The following is a 26,501-nucleotide window of genomic DNA, read 5'->3' on the forward strand; positions in this document are numbered from 1 at the left end:
AGCTTGAAAAACACCTTTTAATGGTACCCAAGAGACTGGATTCCACCGTTTCTCATAGGCCCAAACTCACACCACGAGAATCCGAGCCCTCGTAGCTTCCGACAGAGGATCCTTCTCCCAAGGGCTGCTGCTTCTCACATCCTCAAGGATCAAGTCCCTCAAGTCAGCTGGAACAATTCGGAGCTCCCATTGGTCACCCTTGTTTTTTGGCAAAAAAACCTCCACCCTTTTTTTGTAGCCTAAAGTGCTGATGCACCGAGGTGGGGAGGAAAAGGCTCGGCAGCTGTGGAGGACAGAACCGCTTAGAGAAAAATACAATCCAACGTTAGGTGGTCCATCTTCAGCAGTTTTGGCCAGATCTTCCTCCTCAGAGGCTGAGTTGCAAACAGGGAGGAGGCTGGGCGAATTGATGCTCTTCAATTGGGGAATGAATCTTCCCACCACCGAAGTTCCTCCTGCCTCCTTTCCTGTTTTTAAGCCGCTATTCCCTATCCCACACACCTTTGGCACAAGGCTCCTTCTCCATTTCGCCCCTGTCCAAATGCCAGATCCCCTCCCTCCCTCTCCTTTTCCTCTGTTCTGGCAGACAAAACAGCCCCTCATCTCCCTACGCCAACAGGCAGGCAATGCCTGTGTTGGGCAGTCCCCGCACCCCACTTCTGCCAGCCTGGAAATATTTAAAATAATTAAATATTTTAAGTCTCGCAGCCTAATCCTTTGGCCTGTCTGGTTTGGGTGGTTTCATTCTTCGAAACCTGTCTCGGCTGCCTCGGTTTCCCCAGAGCTGGCTAGAGATGGGGGAGTACTTACAAGCTGGGGTGTGTGTTTGTGTGCGTGTGTGTGTGTGCAAAGATTATAGCTTTTAATGGATCCCAGGAACAGGGAGTCTGTTTCCTGCCCCTGCAGTGATGTTCTTGCCTTTTGTCTTCTCTCTCCGTCTTTCTAAGTTTTCAACTTCCTTATTCCGCCATCAGCCGATCCGTTTCCCTCTCTCTTTTCCCAGATCTCTTCCTCCTTCTTCTTCTTCTTCATCATCTCCGTCTTCTCATCCGAGGGATGGGCACGTAAGCCCAGAGCACTCTTCCCCCACCCCCACCCCAAAAATGGACCAAGGTCCGCGTTTCATTTCTGCTGAGGCTCGTCCGCTACGGTGGTGACCTCAATGGTCGTGTGCTCTTCCGCGGCCGAAGCGCCGTCCACCACACTGGACGGCAAAGCCAGGATTGTGCTGCCCCCGGGAGACATCTGCGTCACATTCTGGATGGCCGTGCCCAACCCGGGCAGGGTGAGCAGCTGGAAAGGGCTGACCACCTTGACCACCGTGCTGCTGTCCTGGATGGCCGCGGTGCTCAAGACGGTGAGGTTGGAAGCTTCGGGGTGGATTTCCACCGTGTTGGGGAAGGCGGAACCCGCCGAGGCCAAAATGGTGTATCCGCCCAGCAGCTGGGAGGCGGGAGAGCCGGCTGACGTCACCTGGGTGGCGGCCTTTCCAAAAGCAGACGCCGGGAGGGCGGAGAGCACTTTGCCGAGGGGCAGACCGGCCAGCTGGGTGATCGGCATGCCCGGAGCCAGAGCAATCTGGGCTGACTGAGTCAGGACTTGGGAGGTGATGGCTGGCGGTCCCGAAGTGGCCCGGGTCAGCCTGGGGCGTTTCAGAGGAGACGGGATGGAGACGGGCGTCAAGGTCATCAGCACGTTGTTGAGGTGCTGGGATTTGTGCTTCAGCTCCTTGGCTCTCTTGCGGTGCTCGTCACACTGCTGCTCCAGGGCTGGAGATGGGAAAGGGGAACCGGAGAGAAGAGCGTTAAGGCCACGGGGAGGAGGCAGGACGCCGGCACAGTCCAAAGGCTCTAAGCTAGACCGGACGTAGCCTCCTTACACCTTACACTGCACAGCATCTTTAACAGATTAACAGAATTGGAAGGGACCTTGGAGGTCATCTAGTCCAACCCCCCCCCCAAACAGGAGACCCTACACCAGTGGCCCCCAACCTTTTTTGTGCCATGGCCCGGTACCGGCATCACAAAATCATCCGCGGCCCGGTACCGGCATCAGCACGCATGGCAGGGCGAGCCGAGTGACCGACCGGCCAGCCAGCCGTCCCCCGCTTCTCCCCGCCACCTTCAACTCCTCCTTTGTACCTTTGTCGATGGGCTTCGGGACGGTCGCTCGGCTCGCCTTGCCTTGGGTCCTGAAGGAATCCTCGCGCCTTAGTTTCGTTCGAAGCCGCCCCCCCCCCCTTCGATGAAACTAAGGCGCGAGGATTCCTTCAGGACCCAAACGCCGCTTTCCAACCAGAAAAGCTCACCGGAAGCACTTTCTCATCGAAACAAGATGGCGGCACCCAGCAAACCGGCGGCCCGGTAGGAAATGCTCCACGGACCAGTATCGGTCCGGCGCCCTGTGGTTGGGGACCCCTGCCCTACACCATTTCTGACAGGTGGGAGTTCAGTCTCTTCTTGAAAGCTTCCAGGGATGAAGCTCCCACAATTTCTGAGGGCAACTTTTGTTCCACTGGTTTACTGTTCTCACCAGGGTAGATAAAAATCAGTGAGTTAATTTTTTTAAAAAAAGACCAGATTTTTAAAAATTTAAATTGGATTTTTAAAAATTTAAATCAGAATTTTTTATTTTTATCCAATTTATTTTAATAAAATGCTTCTGGAGTAAACATCTATCTAAAGGTAGTTTTCTATTTAAGATACCGTACATATATAATTTAGTTTATTCACCATGAAATGGAGCTTAGTTATTTAGCATGAGGCTGTATATTCTGCAATGTTGGGACTGTTGGTGAATCAACAGCAGGCCAGAGGAGAAGCCGCTGCGGGACAAAGATGACAGTTACTCTTACAATTTAAATGGAGTGGATTTAAATCAAGCCTTTTTACTAGTGATTTAAATTAAATCATGAGTTAAATCTTGATTTATATCAACTTGAATTTAAATCAAATCCACCCTGGTTCTCAATGTCAGAAAATTCCTCTTTATTTCTAAGTTGAATCTCTCCTCGATCCGTTTCCATCCATTATTCCTTCTCTGGCCTTCCGGGGCTTTGGAAGTGCATCTAAGAGAGAAGGTGTGATTACAGGTAGCTTAGACTTACGACCTCAAGGGAGCCCAACATTTTTGTTGCTTAGCGAGACGGCGAAGTGAATTTTGCCCATTCTAGGATCTTCCTTGCCACGGTCGTTAAGTGAATCGCTGCAGCAAGGCTCGCTTAACAACTGCCTTGGCTTAGCGATACAGAGTTTGGGGCTCAGTTGAGGTCTTAAATCCAAGACTCGCTGTACCTTACTTAGTGACAGAACAGAAGGAGGACCAAGGAGACGGCACCTGCTAAGTCTCGCGTGTACTGCTTCCTGGAACGGTCCATTTGGCACTTGTGGCTGGCCAAAACTTTCTTCACCAGGTCCAGCATGCCAAAGTTCTGGACTGTGTTGTTCAGCAGGATGGCATCTAATGGAAACAACAGGATGAAAAAGCAAAACATGCTAATGGCCGACAGAAGGCATTTTATATACAGCGTGCCCCTCCAGAAAATCCACCCCTCTGTCTTATTGGCAGTGAGGGAAGGAAAGGAAAAGGGAGGAATTTTCATCCCTAGGGGCCCAATTCCTACAATTCCTCCTTCAAAATGAAGCCAATGTATAGCTGCCTTAGCGCTTCGATTTAAAAGCTTTCTTGAAGCAGAAGAGTGAAATAATGCTTTTATTTTTCGTACTTTATAAAGCCTCATATATACCTGAGATGGTGGGTGTGGAAAATTATGACACTGCCATTATTGGGTTTAATTATTTTTGTACAGGCTGTTGTGGTTCGCCGGCAGCCGGTGCAGACGGCAGAGTTATCATACAGTGAGGACGAAAGGGAACCAATCCAGGGAGGCTGGAGAGGACTCAGACGAGGGTCCAGCGCCCGATGCAGGGATGAGGCCAGGACCATCTGGGAGTGGGATGCTGCCTCCGGAGCCTGCAGCGAGCAGCGAGCCAGAACAACAAGGGGAGCCTGTTCCCAATGCGCGTGTGCGCAGGAGCTGCTAGAAGGCAAGAGCAGCTGAAGCAGCAGGGGCGACTTGGGAGTAAAGCTGGGAGGGGACTGCCCTTCCCATCAGGGATAAAAGTCAGCCCTCGGTGATGTGCTCTTTGCAGGAAGCAAAGAAGTTCATTAGATTCTGATTCCTCATTGAAGCCCTGCAAACTCTGGTCTGTCATTGCTGTAATTTCTGTCGGTTTATATTCTAAGTAATTGGACTTCTGTTTCTTGGCAGCCTTCTACAACCCTGAAAGGAGTGAGCTTATCTCAGGGAATTGTGTCTAATGAGTTTTGGCTGGGAATGCAAGAAATTCCCAGCATTGCATTAAAATAGGTTTGATTTTACACTCAGTTTGTGTTTCCTTAATTTGGACAAAGCCTGGGTCAAAACACAGGCAGTCTTTGATTTACAACAGTTCATTTAGCAACCATGCGAAGTTACAATGGCACTGAAAAAAGTGACTTATGACCGTTTTTCATACTTACAACCACTGCAGCATCCTCCTGGTCACATGATCAATATTCAGAAACTTGGCAATGGACTCATATTTATGACAGTTGCAGTATCCTGGGGTCATGTGATCCCCTTTTTTTTGGGAGGGAGGCTTCTGACAAGCCAAGTCAACGGGGAAGCCAGAAGCACTTAACAACCCATTTACTAGCTTAACAACGGCAGCGATTCCCTTAACAACTATGGCAAGAAAGCTCATAAAATGGGGCAAAACCCACTTAACAAGCCGAATCTGGCTTCCTCCGTTGACTTTGCTTGTCCAAAGCCGGCTGGGAAGGTTACAAATGGGGATCATGTGACTCTGGGACACTGCAATCATCACAAACAAATGCCAAGCTGCCGAGTACACAAATTTTGATCACGTGACAACAGGGAATACTGTAATAATCGTTAAGTGTCAAAACCGGTAATTGTGAGAACCAGTCGTAAGTCCCTTTTACAGCGTCACTGTAGGTTCAAACAGTCACTAAACGAATGGTCGTAAGCTGAGGACTACCAGAAAATAAAAATATTAAGAAACCGTGAAATCATTTCTTTGCAAGGTAAAAGCATTGCGATGTCCGGTTCTCACCATTCAGCTGTAAAGGGAGTTCCTGGATTCTTTGCTGCAGGCCCTTCATGGCTTCCACGAATTCCGCGCTGAATTCCTGCACCACTTCCTCCAGCAACCCAGCGTCTCTCAGGCCTCGCCAGAAGGTGAATGCGTCATCTGAAGTCGAAAAGGAGAGACGTCTTGACAACCCAAAGGTGCTTTTTTACTTTCCAAGAGGAAACCGGACTTTTCCTTGCTTTTCCTTTGCTTCGCTTCTCATTCAAAAAGGTTCTTCTTTGGTTCTGACCGAATGGTGGGGAAACGCAAGATTTACAGCTCAAGTTACAAATGTATCGGACAGCCTGCCAATTCCATTTGTAACTCGAAGATTCGTAGGCGTGAATCACGTTAACTTGAACGTGATCACTCCCTGCTTTTGCCTACGCATTTGCTAATTGAATGTGCCAATTGTTAAGTGCACGAGGTATCTCGGGGTGGGGAAGGCCAGTGATGGAATAGACTACCCAAGGCGTCCCCGACCGAGATACCTCATGCTCCCCACCTCCCACGCAGGACTCACTTACCTTGTGAAGATCTGACTCCTCTCCGCCACGGTTTCTTTGTCTTTGAGGGAGAGGAGAGCAGGATTTTGGCTCCCAGCGTCTGGTTGGTTTCCAAATGCTTTTTGGGGTGGGAGTGAAATGCCGGGGGTGGGGGGGTATGATCTCACACAACTTCATTTACCCATTCTCTGCAAAAAACAGACAGGTACTTGAAGTGACGCAAGATCACAGCCCCCCCAGAACCTTTCATTCTCGATGTAAAAAGCACTTGCAAGCCGACAGGATGCTGGGAGCAAAATCGTCCTGCTCTCCTCTCCCTCAAAGGCAAAGAATCCGTGGCAGAGAGGAGACAGGTCTTTGTAAAGTAAGTGAGGTGCTGTAGGATGGGAGTGGGAAGCAGCTGTGGGAGTGGGCTGGGGAATAGGGTGAATGTTACAGTGCCTCTGTGGTCGTTTGTAAGGGCGAACAATCTGCCGTAGTGCCGCAACATTTGTAATTTCAGAACTTTGTTATAAACATTTGGGGGCATTTTTGCGTAACTTTGAACAGTCATTAAGTGAACTGTCGTAATTGAGGATTACCTGTATATTCCTTGTAATCATCAGGTTGCTAGCATTCTGAAGGCCAGGGGTTAGCTCTTTCTTTTGAAGACGGCAAATTCCACAGTCTGGACCGAGAGGACCATTGGTCTGAAAGAGGGGTCAAAGAGGCCATCTGTATTAAAATTGGACAGCCCCCCCTCAACAGAGGGGGAGGGATATGACCCCACCTATCTCCTGTTTACGACACCCATTTGCACTATTCAGGTGACCCTGAGGGCACAGATAAAGCTCCAAGTGACCTCAAGAACAAGAGTGCTAATGACCAGAGGACTGCAAGGAGTATAAATCCTTCCATTCTCCGCCATTCAGTCAGTACCAAAGAATCTTCTTGGATGAGAAGCGAAACGTCCTCAAGGAAAAACAAGAAAAGTCCAGTTGCCTCTTGAAAAAGCACCACTGGGGCAACCATGACCTGGATGACTGAAAATCTCCACAGATGCCTTGACAACAAGACAGGTAGTGGAGGGAATTCAAGTAGTTGCCTCCTCATTACGCCCCATAATCTTGTTCCGGAAATGGTACAATCCAGTTGTAAGTTGTGCCAGTCATTAAATGGTTCACTGTGAGACTATATCCAATTTTACCATCTTTTTTTTTAAATAATGGTCATAAAGCGAACCTGTTGTTTGCTATGGGATGTTTTTTCTCCCAAAACCAGAATGCCCCAAATGTACAGAAATCCGTGGACTCTTACCTGAGCCCAAGCAGGTGCTAACCGTGAGTTGAGAAGATTCCCGTTCTAGGCTTTTTAGCAATAAAATCAGTTTAGTTGGATCTTTAGGTGTAGACCTAATCTTAAATTTTCTCAGCTCTTGGTTAGCACCTGCCTGGAGTTAGACACGGGTCAATGGAATTCGAGGAGGGTTAGTTGGACTTAAGTTTGCTTATGCCTATATACAGTAAGGATGCTCGATTGATCCCTCTTTTATCTCCACACTCAATTTCCTGCCATGCCTTCTCCTAAAGTACAGATAGCCCCCAACTTACAACATTCATTTAGTGACCATTTGAAGTTATAGCAGCAGTGAAAAAAGTGACTTGGGACCTTTTTCACACTGACGATCATTGCAGCATCCCCGTGGTCACGTGATCCTGATTGGCAACTGGCATCCATTTATGTGTCCCAGGATCATGTGATCACGCTTGGTGAGCTTCTAACAAGCAAAATCAAAGGGGGAAACTGGAGTCACTTAGCAACCTGGTTACTTAGCAACTGCAGGGACTCACTCACCAACTGTGGCAAGGTTGTAAAATGGGGCGAAATTCACTTTACAACTATCTTGCTTCACAATGGAAGTTTTGAGCTCAACTGTGGTCGTAAGTCCAGGCCTATCTGTACCTAATCTTTTGCCCATTTAATTTTGTTTTTATATTCCTGTTTTTAACTATGTGGTAAACCACCCACAGCGAGATCAGTGGCACATATATATATATATTTAATTAATAAATAAAAGCATGGGCACATCCCCCGACACCTGACTTTTAAGGCAGGGTGGTGGGCAGAATTCTCAGGAGTGAAAGAATGGCACGATGACATCACCTAAGCCCCACTCAAAAATAAAAAATAAAAAATCCCCAGCTATTAGCATCTCTTCAGTACTCGGAGAGGAGTCTTTTCCCATTCCACTTAGATGTGCCAAAAATTTGACCTCAAAGCTTGCTGCAAGGGCTTTTCTATGGCTCTGTGGCCCTGCATACAGAAAGGAGACCCATCTGCTTTTTTTCTTCAAAGCCTTTCAGGTTTTGCACTGAACATCCCGTGGGAGGATCTAAGACCAGACCCTACGAGCTTCACCTCCTATAGCCGTGGTCCACTCGGTGGTATCCTCGCAGGTTTCTATGGTGATGGTGGCAGGAGATCCGTTGACTGCAAGTAAAATCGAGCAACAATGATTATTGGACCCTTAACACTCTCTTACTCCGATAAAAATACATTCTCAGTTTTCCTATACATTAGACAGGAAGGCCGGAGAAAAATAAGAAAAGCCCTGTTCTCCATTAAACATTTCTCAAACCAGGGCTAAAATGCTCAAGAGAGAGTTGAGGCCATTTGTTTAATTGAAGCCATGCAGATTAGCCTTGGTGGTGCAGTAGTTCTGCAGGCTGCTTCTGCTGACTGTCAGCTTCCTGCAATTTGGTAGCTGAAACTCCACTAGGTTCAAGGCTGACTCAACCTTTCATCCTTCCGAGGTGGGTAAAATGAGGACTCAAAATTGTTGGGAGCAATGCGCTGCAAACTGCTTAGAGAGGGTTATAAACTTATAAAGCACTGTAAAGTGGTATATAAGTCTAAGCGCTATTGCTGTTTTGAAAATAATTTGGAAGAACTGCATTGGACCTCATGTGAAAGTAGTACCTTTCTGTTGTTATTTAAAGTAGGTTTTTTTTTAAAGGCTTCCATTTGGCCTTGAAAAATAAGACACCACGGCCTTAAAAATCAAATTAGCCTTTACGAATGAACTTATAGCAGTGTGACTTCTCTTTACAGGCTAATTAAAAAGAGTGACAGATGTTGAGCTGCCTTAATTAAATATTAGCAAGAGGCTCTTCACATATGCGCTCCAAAGCATTTTCAGCGATTGCTCAGATGTATTACTTCACACTAACCTGGAATGTTAAGTCATGATTTAATACAAGGTGATTACAACGCCCACGCAAGGCTGAAATTACAGACTAGAAGCACAGAAACCTTGCTGCCTTTGAAACTTTCATCTGTCAGAAACTGTAAATAATTCAGACAAAGAAACCTTAAAGGAAAATAGGATGTATTTTGACATATTGTTGTATGACACATTTAGCCTATCATCAATGGCTGGATTTGGAAGACAGCACGGAACTGTCAAGGAGCAAGATAAAAAATATCCAAAATGAAAGCTTATAGAAAGAGAACAAAGCCTATTGAAGTTTCTTGTCTCACATGTATAATGAATCAAAAAGCCGTTAGCAGGCTCTAAAAAACTAGCTGGAGCTCTCAACACGCTCTTATTTCTCCTTCAGCATGTTTAAAATGCCCACAAAGATGGCTGAGGGAGGAAACTGGTCAAGTCAAAGAGTATCTGAATGCACCAGATGGCAGTCTATGGAGTGGAGAGTTGATCTCTGACAGAAAACCACTTGAAGAGACTGGAAGCATTTGAAATGTGGATTTACAGGTGGCTGTTACGTGAAAGTTGGGTTGACAAAATCAGAAATCAGGAGGTGATAAGTCACCTGGGAAAGCCAAGGGAAATCATCAAAACCATTAAAAAAAAGAGTTAGAATATTTTTGGACATGTAATGCGGCACTTGGAAAAATACGGCATCCTTTGCTTAATCCTCCAAGGAAAGATTGAAGGCAAACAAGGTCTAGGCAGAAGAAGAACATCAGGGCTTCAAAATCTAAGGGGCTGGTTTGAACAAAACTCAACAGCACTTTTTCGTGTGGCAGTTGATAAAAATAGGATCGCCAACGTGATCGCCAACATCCGATGACAGTTATGGCACAAGAAGCTGGCAGTGCTTTAGAAGGGACAATGTTTCTCAACCTTGAGGACTTGAAGATACGTGGACTTCAACTCCCAGAATTCCCCATTCTGGGAATTCTGGGAGTTGAAGTCCTCACATCTTCAAGTTGCCGAGCTTCTGGTTCAGATGGATGGGATTGCTGAATGACCAGGAAGTCCTCCAAACTGCAGCAGGCAGATAGACCTGGCAGCCGTTTCTGATGTTAATTGTTGAAATATCTACAGAAGTTTGAACCACTTGAGGGAGAAACAGAACTTAGTGGTTTTGTAAAGAAATGCTGAACTGGTGGGATTCAAATAATTTCACAACCGTTTTGCCCAGGGTCAGGTTGGCTGTGGTGGGAGGCGTGGCCCAACCTGACCCTGGGCGAACTGGTTGTTAAACTGCCTTCTCCCCTCCTCTGCTGTCAAAGTGGATCCTGGGCCCTGCACTGCACTGGGGAAACGGGCAATCGAGTAGCCGGCATGATGGGAGGAGGAGGAGGAGGAGCAGGGAGAAGAAAGAGGGAAAGTGGCCTTCCCCTTCCCTCATGCTGGCATTTCCGTTGCCCGTTTCTTCATCGCAACAGCCAGGAACCACTGCGATAGCGGGGGGGTGGGGGGTGGGTAATTTAACAACCGGTTCCCCTGAACCGATGCGAACCGGCTGAATGCCATCACTGGGTAAACAGCTGGTGGGAATTAAAACTGCGCTTGCAGGGTCTCAACTGTGGCCTGTCCTTGGGTTTTGCTTCCCTACATACCGTCTGCAGAGGCTGGAGTGAGAGGGGTGTACTCTGCTGAAGTCTGACTGCTGAGAGAGACTCTGGCTCCGGTCAAATCGATTTTAGTGCTGCGGCAGGTATTTGAGCAAACTTTTGTGTGCTCGTAGAAATCCAGCTTGCCTGAATCCATGATTTTCCTAAAAATGATAGAAGAGAGGATTTGTAGCTCAGGGCTGAACTGTGGGGCCCTTGGTGTTCTCTGAGCTCGGTACTTTTCTCTTGGACATGTCTTGACCCAACTAGAGAGTGGTGCAGTGGCCTAGAGGTGGAGCTCTCGCCTCACAATCAGGAGGCTGTGAGTTCGATCCTAGGCAGAGGCAGATATTTCTCTCTGTGGGCACAAGGAGAATATATCTGCTGAACAAAACTCCACATTGGCGGCAGGAAGGGCATCCGGCCAGTAAACACTCTGCTAGCTCCCTTCAGTTGCCCAGACTCCACCCTGCAAGGGATTAATTAAAAGAAGATAAATGATTTCTTTACCCAACTAAGTAACATCATCAGGACTAGAAGGGGAGTGGAGTGTCAATTGTCCGACTAGCGAACCGAAAAAAAGTAGACACTCTTGGGAACTTTGTCATACCAAAAGCAAAACTTTATCGGATACACCATTTTGGGACTTAAGAAATAAAACCAGCTCTGAAGTTCTCCTGCGCAATGCTACACAGTTAAACATTGGCCTCCCCTCTGTCCCACCCATAGTGGTCACACTGTCCAATTATGAACCGGTCTTCTATTTTGAGAACAGTTCGTTTCTTTGTCGGACACCTGCAGTAGTGACCTTGGTGGGTTCTTGGCTCATGCAGGCTATTCTTGGTTCATCTGCATTCCTTCTTACCTGTCCCTCCCCCAAGTTCTTTGGCAAGTTGATTAGTGCTAAGGTTTCAAATGGTCCAGAAGCAGTTCAGACTTGACATGGAGCTTGCAATAAGTAGTGATGTACCTTAGCATGATCCCATTCATCCGGATTGCCCTCTTCCAGTCCTTCAGGGTGGACTTGCCAGCCAAATGCACAAATTCCTTAGGACTGATCAAATGATTGTCATACTGCAAAGAGGAGAGGGAGGTAAGATGTTAACATGAAGAGGGTAGGTAATTCAAGTAATGGCAGGCAGAGGAGAGGGCCTTGGGAGACAGCGGGGGGAAGAGCTGCAGACTAGTCAACTGTCAGGTAAGAGGCAGCTGAGCCTACAGGAGGCAACCATCTCAGAAGAGACCCTCTCTAGTTTCTTGGGACGTAAAGGTGAGGGGGAAGAGACGTACTTTCAGACTTGCGAGATTCTGTTCATGTAACCTTACAATTAGGTAGAATTAGTTCATCTGAGTGTGCTTCCTGCCTGGACCACGTCCAAAGAATGTCACGTATTGGAAGAGAGACCCATTTCCTCCCCACGAGGCTTCCAGAGATGCACCTGGAATTCTACGGTCTCCATGTGGGAAGCATCTCCTAGGGCAGGGGTCGCCAACCTTTTGGACCTCAGGGACCACCAAACTCATAATTTTAAATCCCAGGGACCACTAACCGGTTCTATGGGCGTGGCCTAATTTGTGGGTGTGGCTTGGGGGTCATGTGACTGGCTGGGCATGGCTTGTATGTAAATTATATAAATATTGAATTTTTTATTAAAAAAGAGCAACTTTTACCCAAAATCAGGCAAAGCAGGCAGGCAGATTGAGTTGATCACAGAATCACAGATTCATTCAGAGATCTATCTATCTGCCATTGGCTAGCTCAGTCTGTCACATAAAATTTGCTTGCAAGCAAACTCATAAAATTAACACACAACACACCATGTATGTAAATATTGATTTTTTTTATATAAAAAAGCAACTTTTATCCAAAATCAGGCAAAGCAGGCAGATTGAGTGGCTCACAGAATCATTCAGTGATCTATCTATCTGCCATCAGCTAGCTCAGTCTCTCAAATTTGCTTGCCATGAGTCTGCTTGCAAGCAGACCTTCAGTCCTAAGGGAGGTTTGGCTGTGCTGAGCCGAAGATCTAAAGACTAACTAGAAAGCAAGAAATCCAACCATTTCCTACTTCCTAGCTAATCTAAATCTCCTGGCACAGCAGAACAGATGATGGTTGGAAAAAGGAAAAATAGCAATTTAGCAGGCAGGTTTATCGGGTAAGGAGTGAGTGGGCGGGGAGGGTTCCCGCGGGCCATGTGGGCGGCGCAGCCTTGTGTTTCTGCACAGCCTGGATTAATTGCTTTGGGGAGGGTGCTCTGGGGGTGAGATTTCTTTGCGGCCCACCAAAATTTTCTCGCGGCCCGCCGGTTGGCGACCACCGTCTTATGGGACAGATTACAAAGATTATGCTGGGAGAACAGAGTTATCAGAAAGGCTCATGGCTGCATCAAACAGAAACAGGCAGAGTAGAGACTGAATAGGGGAAAGAGCACTGTTTCTGATTGGCTCTGCCCTAAACTCCCACCCTTGCCCTCCAGCTCTGGCGCTCAGTGTCTGACAGACTGGGATGCCAGATCAGGTTCAGAATTTGAACGTCGGTCCACAAATAACAGAACAACAGAGTTGAAGGGACCTTGGAGGTCTTCTAGTCCAACCCTCTGTTCAAGCAGGAGACTCTATAACATTTCAGACATGTGATTGTCCAATGTCTCCAGAGTTTGGAGCACCCACAATGTCTGAAGGTGGAGTGCATGAAGACGTACAGCCCTGTTTTCTTTTCTATGCTTTCAAGAACAATCCTGAAAAGATAGATACGCTGGAGATTGTTACTGGACTACGACGAAGATCCCTCTCCCCAGTTCATTGTACTCCCATTTCTAACTTATCTAATTTCTATTGATTTAAATATTTAATGTTTTGTACTTCTGGTTTTACGATGTTGTAACCTGTCCAAAGTCATATGAGATAGGCAGCATGTATATTTAACAATAATAATGGGACTTTGGAATGCAAAGTGATAAGCACCTGCCACGAAACGCCTTAGACTTAACTACTGTTGATAAGAAAGACAAACAATTCTATATAGTGGAAGTGGCAATACCTGGAGATAGAAGACAAAGAATCGAAGATAATCACAAAATACGAAGACTTGCAAATGGAAGTAAAATGACTGGGGCAAAAGGAACAAGAGTACCAATAACGTTAATGTCTTGGGTACAGTCCCAAAACGTCTGGAGCACCACTTGAATGCCATCGGCATTGACAAAAATCCCCATCGGTCACTTACAAAAGGCAGCTTTACTTGGAACAGCTTACATCCTGCAATGATGATACCTTTAACACCATCAAATACCCACATCTGCCTATCCCAGTCCTTGGGAAAGACCCAAGAAGGAGATAAAAATGCCAAATCCAGCCTGAACATCTGGCTTGACTGTGTGATGAATCTTTATAACAATCTCACCTGCACGCACTTCACGTTGATGCCCGGGCAAACAAACTTCCGCCATATGAGGTTTGCCTTGCTGTCACCACAGGTGATGGGATAAGCCACCTCAGCTTCCAGGCACTCCTCTCCTTCTGCCATCTTCACTTCAAGGTGAGGAATCAAAAGAGTTTTTTTAATTAGGAAAAGATTTCACAGTCACAAACTACCAATGGCGGTGATGATGGTTGAAAGGTTGAAAAGGCATTACCCATATTATCAAATCCTTCCCCAATCTATGAAGTGGTGTTCATAGCAATGGGGCCTGTCACGGAAATAATGACACACTGGGCCCTTTCAAACCATGGTTTGTTGAAGAAGCTGGAATAGCTAGGTTCAGATATCACCCTAAATGAAAGCCAAATAAAATGCACTCTCAGCGCTGCCGCTCCATCAGAATGACGTTGAGAATAGAGCAGGAAGGATTTTAGTTTGTTAAGTTTTAAGTTTTTGTCTTTTACAGGTAGGAAGCAGGACACAAGTGAAATTCGGAAACAAACGGAACAGTTTCTCAACATCTTGTTGTTGCATTTAGAGTTGTTAGTGGGTTGCCCCAAGATAGGCTGAGGGAATTCGAACGTGAGCCAAGAACTTAGTGGGTGTATTTGGGCTGTTGTGGGGATAAAAGCTGGGAAATACAGGTAGTCCTTGACTGACAATCCATTTTTAGTGGTCATTTGTAGTTACAATAGCGCTGAAAAAAGTGACATGACTGTTTTTCGCATGTATGACCTTTGAAGCATTCCCCATGATCACGGGATCAAAATTCAGAACTAGCTCATATTTATGACCGTTACAGTGTCCCGGGGTCACACGATCCCCTTTTGTTACCTTCTGACAAGCAAAGTTCATAATGGGGAAGCCAGATTTGCTTAATAACCACTCAACAATTGTGGTAAAATGGGGCAAAACTCACTCAATAACTGCCTTGTTTAGCAACCAGCTTTTGGGCTCACAGTCAAGGACTAGCTGTACTGCCCTACCTTGAGCTCTCTGGGCTGTATGATGACAATAAAAATATAAACAAGTAAGATGTAACTCTGTAACCAGAGCAACTGTCAGGCTCCAAAAATCAAATCGTGGCGATTCTTCCAAACTGCGTTCTTTATTGTTTCACACCTACAGAGAGAATCTTACCAACTGAAGCCGATTGCTACCTACATGAAGCATATACTTTGGGAGCCATTAGGAAGGAGCTGTCGCACAAATGATCTGAACTGAGCTGTGTTTTGCTCCTCTAAAATCCAACCCTTTTGCCCTGGAAGTCAAAGGGAGGGAGACATAGAGATGGGTGGAAGGAGTGATGGGAGGGAGGAAGGGAAGGAAGGGAGGGAGGACTGGAGGGAAAGAGATGGATGGATGGGAGGGAGGGAGGGACTGGATAGAAAGAGAGATGGATGGAAGGAGTGATGGGAAGAAGGAAGGAGAGATGGGAGGAAGGAAAGCTGGAAGGATGAAGGCAATGGAGATGGAAAGAGAGGTAGGTAGATGGAGGGAGGGAGGGAATGAGATAGATGGAAGGAGGGATACAGGAAGAGAGGGGGAGGCATACTAATGCCCTTCTGAATTGAATTGTCTTACAGCTTTGAAGTGCCCAGCACTGACTGCCCAGGGCTAAGGTTCTCTCCTCCTGGGGTCTTTCTCAAATAGGCTGAAATCCCCAGGAGCCACGGCCACCCTCACGTTCGAACTAAAACCTTCCCCCTCCCGGCTAGTCTGGAGGAGACCAATATCCGGATTCCCCAGCCTTACCTAAAAGGGCTTCCTTCAGATGGGTAGAGGCGGTGAAAGCTGCGGCAGCCGCGGCAGCCGCATTTTCGGTCTCCAGGGTGTCTTCATTGAGGTCACTCCTGGTCAGAGAGGAAGGGACAAACAGTGAAGGAACAATGTGAGTGAAATGGCTCCTTTCGTCCATTTTCCTCCTGAAAATTGACCTGGCTTCTCCATGTTGGCTTTCTTGTGGTAAAATAAATGGTGACGTGGTGTCATGTGTTCTTGTTCCTCTGAGGTTGAGTTTGCCTACTTTTAAGAACTGCTAAGGACCAGGGGATTTTTAATACGCCCTGACATGTAAAACCACAGAACTCAAAGAGAGTGTGTAGACAGGCCTCGACTTACAGCAGTCCATTTAATGACTGTTCAAAGTTACATCGGCCCTGAAAAAAAGGGACTTATGAACGTTTTTCACACTTACGACCGTTGCAACACCCCAAGGGTCACTTGATCCAAATTCAGGCGCTTGCCAACTGGTTCATACTTATGATGGCCGCAGGGTCCCAGACTCACGGGATCTCCCTTTTGCGACCTCCCAATGAGCAAAGTCAATGATTCACTTAACAACCGTGTGACTCACTTAACAAAGGCAATATTACGTGATAAGTAGAGTCGTCCAAACATTTACATCCCTCTGTGCTTTCCGAAGCAGTACCATAAAAAGGAAGACGAGGACGAAGTGGGGGCTGCTGGTTATCGACTATTTTAAAACTTTTATTAAACAAGGTCTAAGGGGGAAAAGATACAGGCCACGTAAGGGTAAAAGAATCATGGGCAGAACTTCCAAAAGAAACATTTGTTAGCATTTCTAGAAGCCACGCTCTCATAATTCAGTTGCGTAATTTCCAAGAAATATATTTTCTTGCTGCATAGTTTTAGCAATAAACCAGAGGTCTACCAACCTTGGCAACTTTAAGACTTGTGGACTTCAACTCCCAGAATTCTCCAGCCAGCAGAGCTGGCTGGAGAATTCTGGGAGTTGAAGTCCACAAGTCTTAAAGTTGCCAAGGTTGGTAGACCTCTGCAATAAACGGAAAAGCAATATAAATCCTGAAACATTCATTCATTCATTCAATCAGACGACTCTAGGCAGGTTACAAAAACCGGTAGAAGTTCTCGACTTGCCAAAATCATTGAGTGTCCGTTTGAAGTTACAATGGCACTAAAAAAACAGACTTACGACCAGTTTTCACGCTTACGACCATCCCCATGGTCACGTGTTTGACATTTGGATGGTTGGCAACTGGCTCGTATGTATGACGGTTGCACCAATCATGTTTTGTAACTTGAAAAGCAAGGTCAGTGAGGAAGCCAGATTCGCGTAACAACTGTGTGACTAACCTCACAACTCCAGCGATTCACTTAATAACTGTGGCCAAGAAAGGGTGTAAAGTGGGGCAAAACTCATTTAACAGCTGTCTTGCTTAGCAACAGAAATTTTAGGCTCAATTGTAAGTCAAGGATTACCTGTGTACATTAAAACGATAAAACAATGAATATAACAACAAACAATAATTAAAAGATGAGGTAGGAGCACGAAGTACTTGGGGAGAAGTGGAGTGTGATATAAAACACTGGGGATCTAAAGATTTCAAGCCCTCTAGAGAAAAAAAAATGACCCTCTCAATGCACATGGGTGCAAACATAGTGATGTGCAACTGTTGACTCACAAACAACGACACCATGGCTTCCAGCTTCAGTTCAGCCAAAATTTCCACAAAGGACATCTGTAACAACCTTTAACAATTAGAACATAGAATAGAGTTGGAAGGGACCTTGGAGGTCTTCTAGTCTAACCCCCTGCTCAACCAGGAGACCCTATAAGTGTCCAGTCTCTTTTTGAAAGCCTCCAGTGATGGAGCACCCACAACTTCTGGAGGAAAGCCATCCAATGATTAATTGTTCTCAATTTCTCTCGGAAATTTCTCCTTGGTTCTAGGTTGTTTCTCTCCTTGATTGGTTTCCATCCATTGTTTCTTGTCTTGCATTCTGGTGCTTTGGAAAAATAAGTTGACCCCCCTCCTCTTCTTAGTGGCAGCCCCTCAAATACTGGAATGCTGCTATCACGCCCCACCCTAGTTGTTTTTTTTCTCTAGATCAGCCATACCCAATTCCCGCAGCCCTTCTTTGTATGTTTTAGTCTCTAGATCTTTAATCATCTTAGCTGCTCTTCTCTGCACTCTTCCCAAACTCTCGGCATCTTTTTTGTAATGTGGTGACCAGAACTATGCAGTATTCCAAGCGTGGTCTTACTAAGGCTTTATAAAGTGGTACTAAAACTTCACTTGATCTTTATTCTATCCCTCTATTAATGTAGCCCAGGATTGCATTGGCTTTTTGGGCTGCTGCTGCACACAGCTGGCTCCTATTTAAGCGATTGTCCACTAGGAGTTCAAGGTCCCTCTCGCAATTATGGGCATTAAGCCAAGTTTTACCTAATCTATACCAATACACTTGGTTTTTCTTGCCTAAGTGTAAAACCTTATTTTTATCTATGTTGAATTTCATTTTCTTAGGCAGGGCTCAGTGTTCAAGATCTTTTTGGATCTTGAGCTTGTCTTTGGCATATCCTTTTGTGTTTCTTCCTGTTAAAAAGCAAAGAGCCCTCTCCATTATCAGGTATACTCAAAGCACCTGGCATCTAAAAAAAAAAAAAAAAGAGTGGACAGATAGAACAGGAAGCTGTGTCTTTCATCACCTGACTGCCTAAAGACAAAGCCTGACATGAAGCACAGAGGCACCATCTTCCTCTCAGCATCTGCCAACTGCAGATTACAGCACAATTGTCTCATATGTGACGCTCGCTTGCTTTGCCTGTCAAAATCAGCATCTGTTTCATTGCCGGTATGATGGTTCAGATTTATGACAAGGGCACAGCGGTGCACTCTGGCTGCAAACCAAATTTCAGAAATATCCATTCTCGCTCACCTACTGGTCAAACAGGTCTTAACTTAACTTGCAAGAGGAAGGCCTGGCACTCGATTTTAAGATGCTGCTAGTTAAGATTAAAGCAAAAAGTTTCTTTTTAGTTTTCTGTCAGGCCATTACATAGGTACCATCCCAAAAATAAGACTTGGGGGTAATTGTAATGTTTGGGATGCTTTATTAAGTGTGTACATTAAAGGCTGCCTGGAATCCACTTAGTCTGCCTGACTGCTCTCCCCCCCCCCCCCCATATTTCCTATTGCATATTTTTACATATTTGTATCCTCCCTTTATTTTTATAAATAACTCAAGGCAGTGAATATACATTATCCAACATACCTTCCTGCTCCTATTTTTGCCACATCAACTCTGTGAGGTGAGTTAATCTGAGAGTGATTGGCCCAAGGTCACCCAATCAGTTTTTATGTCTAAGGCAGGACTAAAACTCACCATCTCTGGGTGATTGGGCACCTAGCCAGCTTTCATGCCTAAGGCAGGGCCAGAACTCACCATCTCTGGGTGATTGGGCACCTAGCCAGCTTTCATGCGTAAGGCAGGGCCAGAACTCACCTTCCCCAGATGCATGGCAAAGTTACCCAGCCTGTTTTCATGCCTAAGGCAGGGCCAGAACTCACCATCTCTGGGTGATTGGCTCAAAGTCACCCAGCCAGCTTTCATGCCTGAGGCAGGACTAGAACGCACCTTCCCCAGATGCATGGCAAAGTTACCCAGCCTGTTTTCATGCCTAAGGCATGACTAGAATGCCATCTCCCACTTTCTAGCCTGGGTCCTTAATGACTAGACAGATCTGGATTTATAAACCTTGCCCGTTATGATTTTCAGCAAAGATTTGAAATCTTAAGATCCCTGGTGCCTTATATCAGCTTTAATTTACAGAAGCCAGTTGGAAAATCAGGATAAAAGTGTTAAACAAAGACACCCGTTATACTACAGGAAGCCAATCTTATCTATTGATAAGCCCTACAGATTAGCTTTGCATTTGGTTCTCTTTTAGTGCCAGAAATATGGAATGCATAAAGAACCGTCAAGTGGAAGCAGAAAAGCCGGATGGATCTATTTCTTTCTCATCTTTGTTTCATGAGAGAGGTTCGCAACACTTCTGTAAAAAAGCTGTTAACTTCTTCAGCTTGGGAAACCAGAGAGAGGCTCATTACTCAGAGAAACTCACCTAAACTCCTTTTGGTGTGGGCTGCTTCTGTGACAAAATTTTCTGGCAGGAAGTCACACTCAGAGACGAAAATACTAACGAAACAGCTTCAGTTCCTATAACTATTTTTATCCATCACGGAGGAAAATTGTTGCTAATCCAAATCTGAGAAATTAGATTGAAGGAATTGAAGCAACAAATATACAGGTAATCCTTGACTAATGACCACAGTTGAGCCCAAAATTTATGTTGTTAAGTGAGTTTTGTCCCATTTTATGACCTTTTTTGCTTTGGTTGTTAAACGAGTCACTGCAATTGATAGTCTGTAGAGGTTCTGTCATCCAGGCCATGGTTGCCCCAAGGTGCTTTTTCAGGAGGCAACTGGACTTTTTTGTTTTCTCTTTGAAGACATTTCGCTTCTCATCCAAGAAGCTTCTTCAGCTCTGACTGGATGGTGAGGAATGGAAGGTTTTATATTCCTTGCAGACAGCTGGTCATTTGCATCCTTTGAGGGTCATTGAGGCCACCTGGAGGTTTATCTGTATCCTCCAGGTCACCTGAGTGGTGCTCCTGGTTCCTGTAGTCTGCAATTTCCCCCCTGGGTAATCTATTCCTACTCCCATACCATTCCAAGGGTGTTCAAGGCAGGACTAGAACTCACCGTCTCCTGGCGATTGACTCAAAGTCACTCAACCAGCTTTTATGCCTAAGTCAGGACTAGAACTCACCATCTCTTGGTTGACTGGCCAAAAGTCTCCCAACCGCCTTCATGCCTAAGGTGGGACTAGAACTTGAAGTCTCCTTGATTCTAGTCTTAACCACTACCCCAATCTAGATCTCAACAATGAAGGAGGGGAGCTGTTAAAAGATTATCTGTCCCAGGTAACAATTATTTTAGGTGTGCCACTGTAATAACTCCAATTGTGAATCTATCCATCCCACCAGTTAAGTATTTCAACTTTTGACTCACCCATGCTGGGACAAATTGGTGGTAACGAGGACCGTCTTCACTTCCTCCACACCGCTGCCATCAACCACATTATCCGGAGTCGTTACCACGACAACTTCCTCCATATGCATACTCATATCTTGCGTTGCCATCATTGAGGAACCTTTATCCTGTGGAAGGAAAGAAGATCGGAGGCGTTACCACTCTACTCATCTACTCTGAACGCATTTCATCATCTTTAATCAGGATCAAAAACATCTTGCCGAGTAGTACAGGTAGTCCTCAACTTATGACCACAATTGAGCCCAACATTTTTGTTGCTCAGGGAAACATTTGTTAAGTGAATTTTGCCCCATTTTACAACCTCTTGTGCCACAGTTGTTAAGTGATTCACTGTCAAGTTAGTAAAATGGTTGTTAAGTGAATCTGGCTTCCCCATTGACTTTGCTTGTCTAAAGGTTGCAAAAGTGGATCTCTTGACTGCAGAACATGGCAACCGTCATAACGAGTCAGTTGACAAGCATGAGTTTTGACCATGGGGATGCGGCAACGGTTGTTCAATGAAAATGGCCATAATTCACTTTTTTCAGTGCCATTGTAACTCTGAATGGTCACTAAATGAATTGTTGTAAGTTGAGGACTACCTGTATGTGGACTTCTGTTGGGTGTCCATAGCTGTGTTCCTCCAGTTTTAGCAATGATTTTTTGCATGCAAATCAGGGTTTTATGTCTTTGATGCTACGTTAGCGCAGCTATTTTGGGTTAATGAAAGAAATCACAGTGAAACAAACCATGCCTAGCACTAATGCAGGAAATCAAATCAGGAATATTAGCTAAACATCCCAGCAAATGCATGTGCAGAAGGAAATGGTTTTTCTTCCAAGGACTGCAGGCATCTCAGCTAACCGCCTCTTCATTTCCTTACAGTCTTATTTGAGAATCCTTCACGGGTAATTTCACAGGAAAAGGACAGTAAGTGGATTTACACATTTTACTAAGCCATAAGAATATTGGCATGACTGGACTTTACTGCAATGTGTTAAAAACCCACCTCCAAGGCACGAGAAATATTCTTCCAGCACCAAGACAAGCAAGCATCTTTTTTAATACCATTTCACCCAAAATAAGCCCTAGCATGTTTTTATATGTGCGCCTAATATAAGCCCTGCCCCCAAAACAAACCCTACTGAAGCGCCTGTGCAGCTGGCCGCCTGCCCATTCCATCTGGTTGCTCGCGGTGCTTAGTTTTTGGGGAGGAAAATAAGGGGCGGAAAATTCTGCCTCTGCCTACCAGCATCCATCAGTATTCATCTGGCTAGCGTCCTGTCAGTGTGTGAGAGTTGAGGGCTGTTTGGAAACTGAAACAGTATTTGCTGCTTGAGCAAGGAGACAGCAAGGAGCCTGGGCGTGGCTTAGCTCAACTGTTCTGTACTAAAGCTGCTTGGTGCTATGAAACTGAAACTGAAACGCCTCTCCTCTGCTTGTGTTTTGCATTTGGAAGAGATTTCTTTTTTTCAGGTGGGGAGGGGGAGTAGAACTCCTTAGCATCACAGCATGTTAATAATAATAATATACAAAATATTAGTGCTCTGATGGTCATTTCGAAAAATCCTTTCTTAGTGAGCACGTAGAAGCCAAGAGGAACATACTTGCCAAATTTCAAGTTTGTAGGCTTTACGGTTCTGGAGATTTTTTGATGATGTGTGAGTGGTATTTCACTTTTATATATATAGATAACTAAGATATAATATTTTCATATGTTTTTTATGTTTTTAGTAGTATACCACCTAGATTCACTTTGATCAATAAAATAAAAATCAGCGAAAAACCAAGCAGAGCTGGTATGTAAACCAACCAGCATGGCTCTCCCTACATGAAAAGCCTAAATGTTGACTTATGTGTCAACTTTTTATGTTGTTTTTACAGTTTTTAAATTGGTTATTTTTTTACTATTTTTTTTAAATGTATTTCAAGTCTTATTATATATGCTGCCCAAAGTCGCTTAGCAAGATGGGCAGTTACACAAATGTGATTAAATAAGTATCAACATCCCATTTCAAATACTGGCTAATAGATAAACTGGTAGTTTATTCACTATGTCTTTAAGTTTTCTTTTTAATTGTGTGGCTTTGCATTTTGTGTGAGCAAAGGAGCCACTGAACAGGGCAGAAATAAAACCGCAAGTGCTGAACACAAAACAAGGCATTTTGACAATTTCTGGCAGAATTGTCTTCAGAAGATGCTTCCAGAAAATCCTATGCATGCTTACTTACAACTTACAGTCATTTGTTTAGTGACCAATCAAACTTACAACGGCGCTGGAAAAAATGACCAGTCTTGCAGGTACAATTGTTGCGTTATCTCCATGGTCATGTGATCAAAATTTGGCAACCAACATATATTTACGATGGCTACAGTGTCCCAGGCTTACATCCGGGGTCCCCAAATCCTGATCCGTGGCCCAGTGCCAGGCCACAGCCCGTTTGGAACCAGGCGTGGAAGTGATGGGTGAGCGCATGTGCATGCAATGTATTTGTGAAGGTGGCACACCTGCACACATAAAACCATCTCCCCTCGTCATCACCAGTCTCCAACTGGAAAGGTTGGAGACCCCTGGCTTAGATGATTGTTATTTCCAGGCAACTTCTGACAAGCAAGGGGGAAGCTCAATCCACTTAATGACTGTGATTCACAAACAAACGATTTGCTTAACAACCAACTGGGGCCTAACTCATTTTACAACACCTTGCGCAGCAATGAAAATTCTGATCCCAATGGTGCTAGTTGTTAAGGCCTACTTTTGAACTCCCCAGTTGATCTTATTTTCAAAACCGTGGGATGAACTTGCTCCCAACCCTGCAGAACTCAACAGAATATGCATTTCTGTGCACAAACACAATTCAATTCTGCTATCTTTCTGCTGCTTTTGGCAATCTCAGATTGCAAAATGCCAAACATTCTGGAAATTGCTTCTGAATCCACCATGCACAATACAGAAGCTGAACACAATGTTGAAATAGGTAAATACATGCATCTGGGATTCAAATCCCAGGAAGCAAATTCAGGAATTTGGGGAGTCTGACAGCTCACAACAGTGGCAACCATAAAAAGAGAGAGAGAGAGAAAGAAAGTCTTGTTTACTACCGTTTTTGAAGCTTCGCTGTATCTGGTCCCAGTTTTGTCATATTGATACTTCCATGGCATCAATCCAAACTCTGTCAAGGACCTTGGAGTACTCATCTCTAATGACCTAAGTGCTAGAGCCCACTGTAACTACATAGCCAAAAAAGCATTAAGAGTTGTTAACCTAATCTTACATAGCTTTTTCTCTGGTAATATCACACTACTAACTAGAGCATACAAAACATTTGCTAGACCAATACTCGAATACAGCTCATCAGTCTGGAACCCACATTACGTATCTGATATTAACACAGCTGAGAAAGTCCAGAAATATTTCACAAGAAGAGTTCTCCACTCCTCTACTCGTTGTAAAATACCTTATGCCACCAGACTTGAAATTCTAGACCTAGAAAACCTAGAACTAAGCCGCCTCCGGTCTGATCTAATTATAGCATATAAAATCATACATTGCAATGTCCTACCTGTCAATGAATACTTCAGCTTCAACCATAACAACACAAGAGCAAACAATAGAAACAAACTCAAGGTTAATCGCACCAAACTCGACTGCAGGAAATACAACTTCAGCAACAGAGTGGTCAATGTCTGGCATATTCTACCTGACTCTGTGGTTTCTTCCCCAAACCCCAAAAACTTTTAACCTTAGACTGTCTACTATTGACCTCACCCCTTTCCTAAGAGGTCTGGTGCATAAGCGCACCAACGTGCCTACCGTCCCTTTCCTATTGTTTCTTTTATATTTTTTATTTTTCTTATATGTATCCATGTATTCATAACTGTTTTTACTTACATCTATTATCTTGTAAGCGATTGACAAATCAATCAATCAATCAATAAAATGGCTAGTTTGTTTGGGGGGGGAAGAGAACCCTTCAAAGCCCCACCAAACTATGATATGGGCTGTACAGGTAGTCCTTGACTTACAACCATAATTGAGCCCAGGTTGCCAAGTGAGAAATTTGTCAAGTGAGTTTTGCCCCGTTTTACGTCTTTTCTTGCTACATTTGTCAAGCAAACCACCGCAGTGGTTCAATTAGTAACATGGTTGTTAAGTGAATCTGGATTCCCCATGGACTTTTGCTGGTCAGAAATTTTGCAAAAGATGATGCCATAACCCCGGGACACTGCAACCGCCGTAAATATGAACCAGCAGTCGAGCATCCAAATGTAAATCGCCTGACCGTGGGAATGCCGCAACGGTCATGAGTGTGAAAAATGGTCACCAGTCCCTTTTTTCAGTGCCTTTGTCACTTTGAACAGTCACTAAATGAACTGTTAACTCGAGGATTACCTGTATACACATTTGATACATCAATAAAAATAAATTGCCTGTGAATTTTAAATTTAAGGAGTTTGGCTACATCAACTCTCACCTTCGTTTGTCAAATTGATAATCGATAATCCAGTGATTTTTTTTTGGGGGAACCTTCAAAGCCTCCCCAAATAGTTGACCAGTTAAATATAAATTTAATAAAAATAAACCATCTGTGCATTTTACATTTAAGCACTTTCTCTTCTCTCAGCTTATAAATCAGCCATCCCTCGCCCACTTTCGCGCTTTGAGGGTGTGGGAGGTTGGACAGAGTCCCCTTCCTCCCATCCTGCATGGGCTTTGTAGTCCTTCCCCGCTTTGATCAAGGTCCAAGCCAGAAAATCGCACAAAAAAAAGAGATTTTTTGGTGTGTTTTTGTTTTTTTTGAAGGGAAGCAGCGGCTCTTCCACAGCTCTTGTGCCGTCCCTTCCCTCACACAGGAGCCTGCCAGACGCCTCCCCGCCCACTCCTATCATCCCCAGCCACGCCGCCACCGGGGCTGTCAGGGGAAGACGTCTCCCATCATCCTCAAGAGGAGCCTCCCGGGGTCCGGATCCCAAGACTCCAACGCCCATTCGCCACTGCCAGCGCGAGAAGAGGCGAGCGGCGACGAGGTGGGGGGCAACATGCAACCTCTGAGGCGGCGCGCGTGACGGACGGTTGGGAGGGGAGGGTGGAATTAAGGAGAGCGGGCCGGCCGCGCGCACGCGCACTCTCCGCTCGGCTAAGGCCAAGAGGGAGCGGAGGGGGGGGGGGGGGAAGGGGAGGGAGGCGCGCTCTCCTCTGTGAGGCCAGGGAGGGGGAGGGGCTGAGGCGCCAGCGAGCGAGCGGGGGCGAGCGGGGAGACGGCCGAGCGCGGCGCTCCGTCGTCGTCGTCGTCGTCGCCTCCGTCCGCCCGTCGTTGCCGTAACGTCCTGACGCTCCGCAGGGATCCGCTGACAGGCCGGCCGGCCGGCCGTCTTGGCGTCACTTGGGGACGGTTTCCAGAGCCCTCTACTCGCTTACCTCAGCCGCGGCGGCCCGAGCTCAGGTTCCAGCGCCGGCGGGGAAGGAAGGAAGGAAGGAAGGAGGGAGGAGGAGGGGAAAAACGCCGGAGCAGCCGCCTCAGCGCCTTGTCTATGTGTGAGGGAAGCTGCGGCGCGCGCGGCCTCTGCCCGCTGCTGCGCAGGCGCAGTGCGCCCCTGCTGCCTTTCTTACTGCGGCGCCGGGGTTCCCACCCGCCGCCGGGGCTTTATTGGGGGAGAGCTGTCGGTCGCCTCCCCTCAGAACCACCACCGACACTCCACGGCGCATGCGCGGGGCGCTGAGAGACTTCAGGGCCC

The 26,501-nt window shown here is 45.8% G+C and overlaps 1 protein-coding gene across 2 annotated transcripts; it reads right to left on the reverse strand.

Moving 5' to 3' along the window:
* Nucleotides 1-26,481, reverse strand: GMEB2 (glucocorticoid modulatory element binding protein 2). 2 transcript variants are annotated; one of them, XM_087959147.1, is made up of 10 exons: nucleotides 26,185-26,481; nucleotides 20,745-20,893; nucleotides 15,661-15,758; nucleotides 13,888-14,015; nucleotides 11,454-11,557; nucleotides 10,490-10,647; nucleotides 8,039-8,110; nucleotides 5,118-5,255; nucleotides 3,337-3,459; nucleotides 1-1,769 (listed from the first exon to the last, which is right to left on the reverse strand). In XM_087959147.1, the coding sequence occupies exons 2-10, from the start codon at nucleotides 20,876-20,878 to the stop codon at nucleotides 1,123-1,125; spliced, it is 1,602 nt and encodes a 533-aa protein (XP_087815273.1). In that variant the 5' UTR covers nucleotides 20,879-20,893; nucleotides 26,185-26,481; the 3' UTR covers nucleotides 1-1,122. The 2 variants fall into 2 exon arrangements, with proteins under 2 accessions (XP_087815273.1, XP_087815272.1); XM_087959146.1 differs by lacking the exon at nucleotides 26,185-26,481 and adding an exon at nucleotides 23,868-23,991.
* Between the last annotated feature and the right edge of the window lie 20 nt (nucleotides 26,482-26,501).

Source organism: Notechis scutatus, chromosome 3, assembly GCF_049901735.1.
Source record: "Notechis scutatus isolate UNSWTSFEM ecotype Mainland chromosome 3, rNotScu1.2, whole genome shotgun sequence".
Lineage (NCBI taxonomy): Eukaryota > Metazoa > Chordata > Lepidosauria > Squamata > Elapidae > Notechis > Notechis scutatus.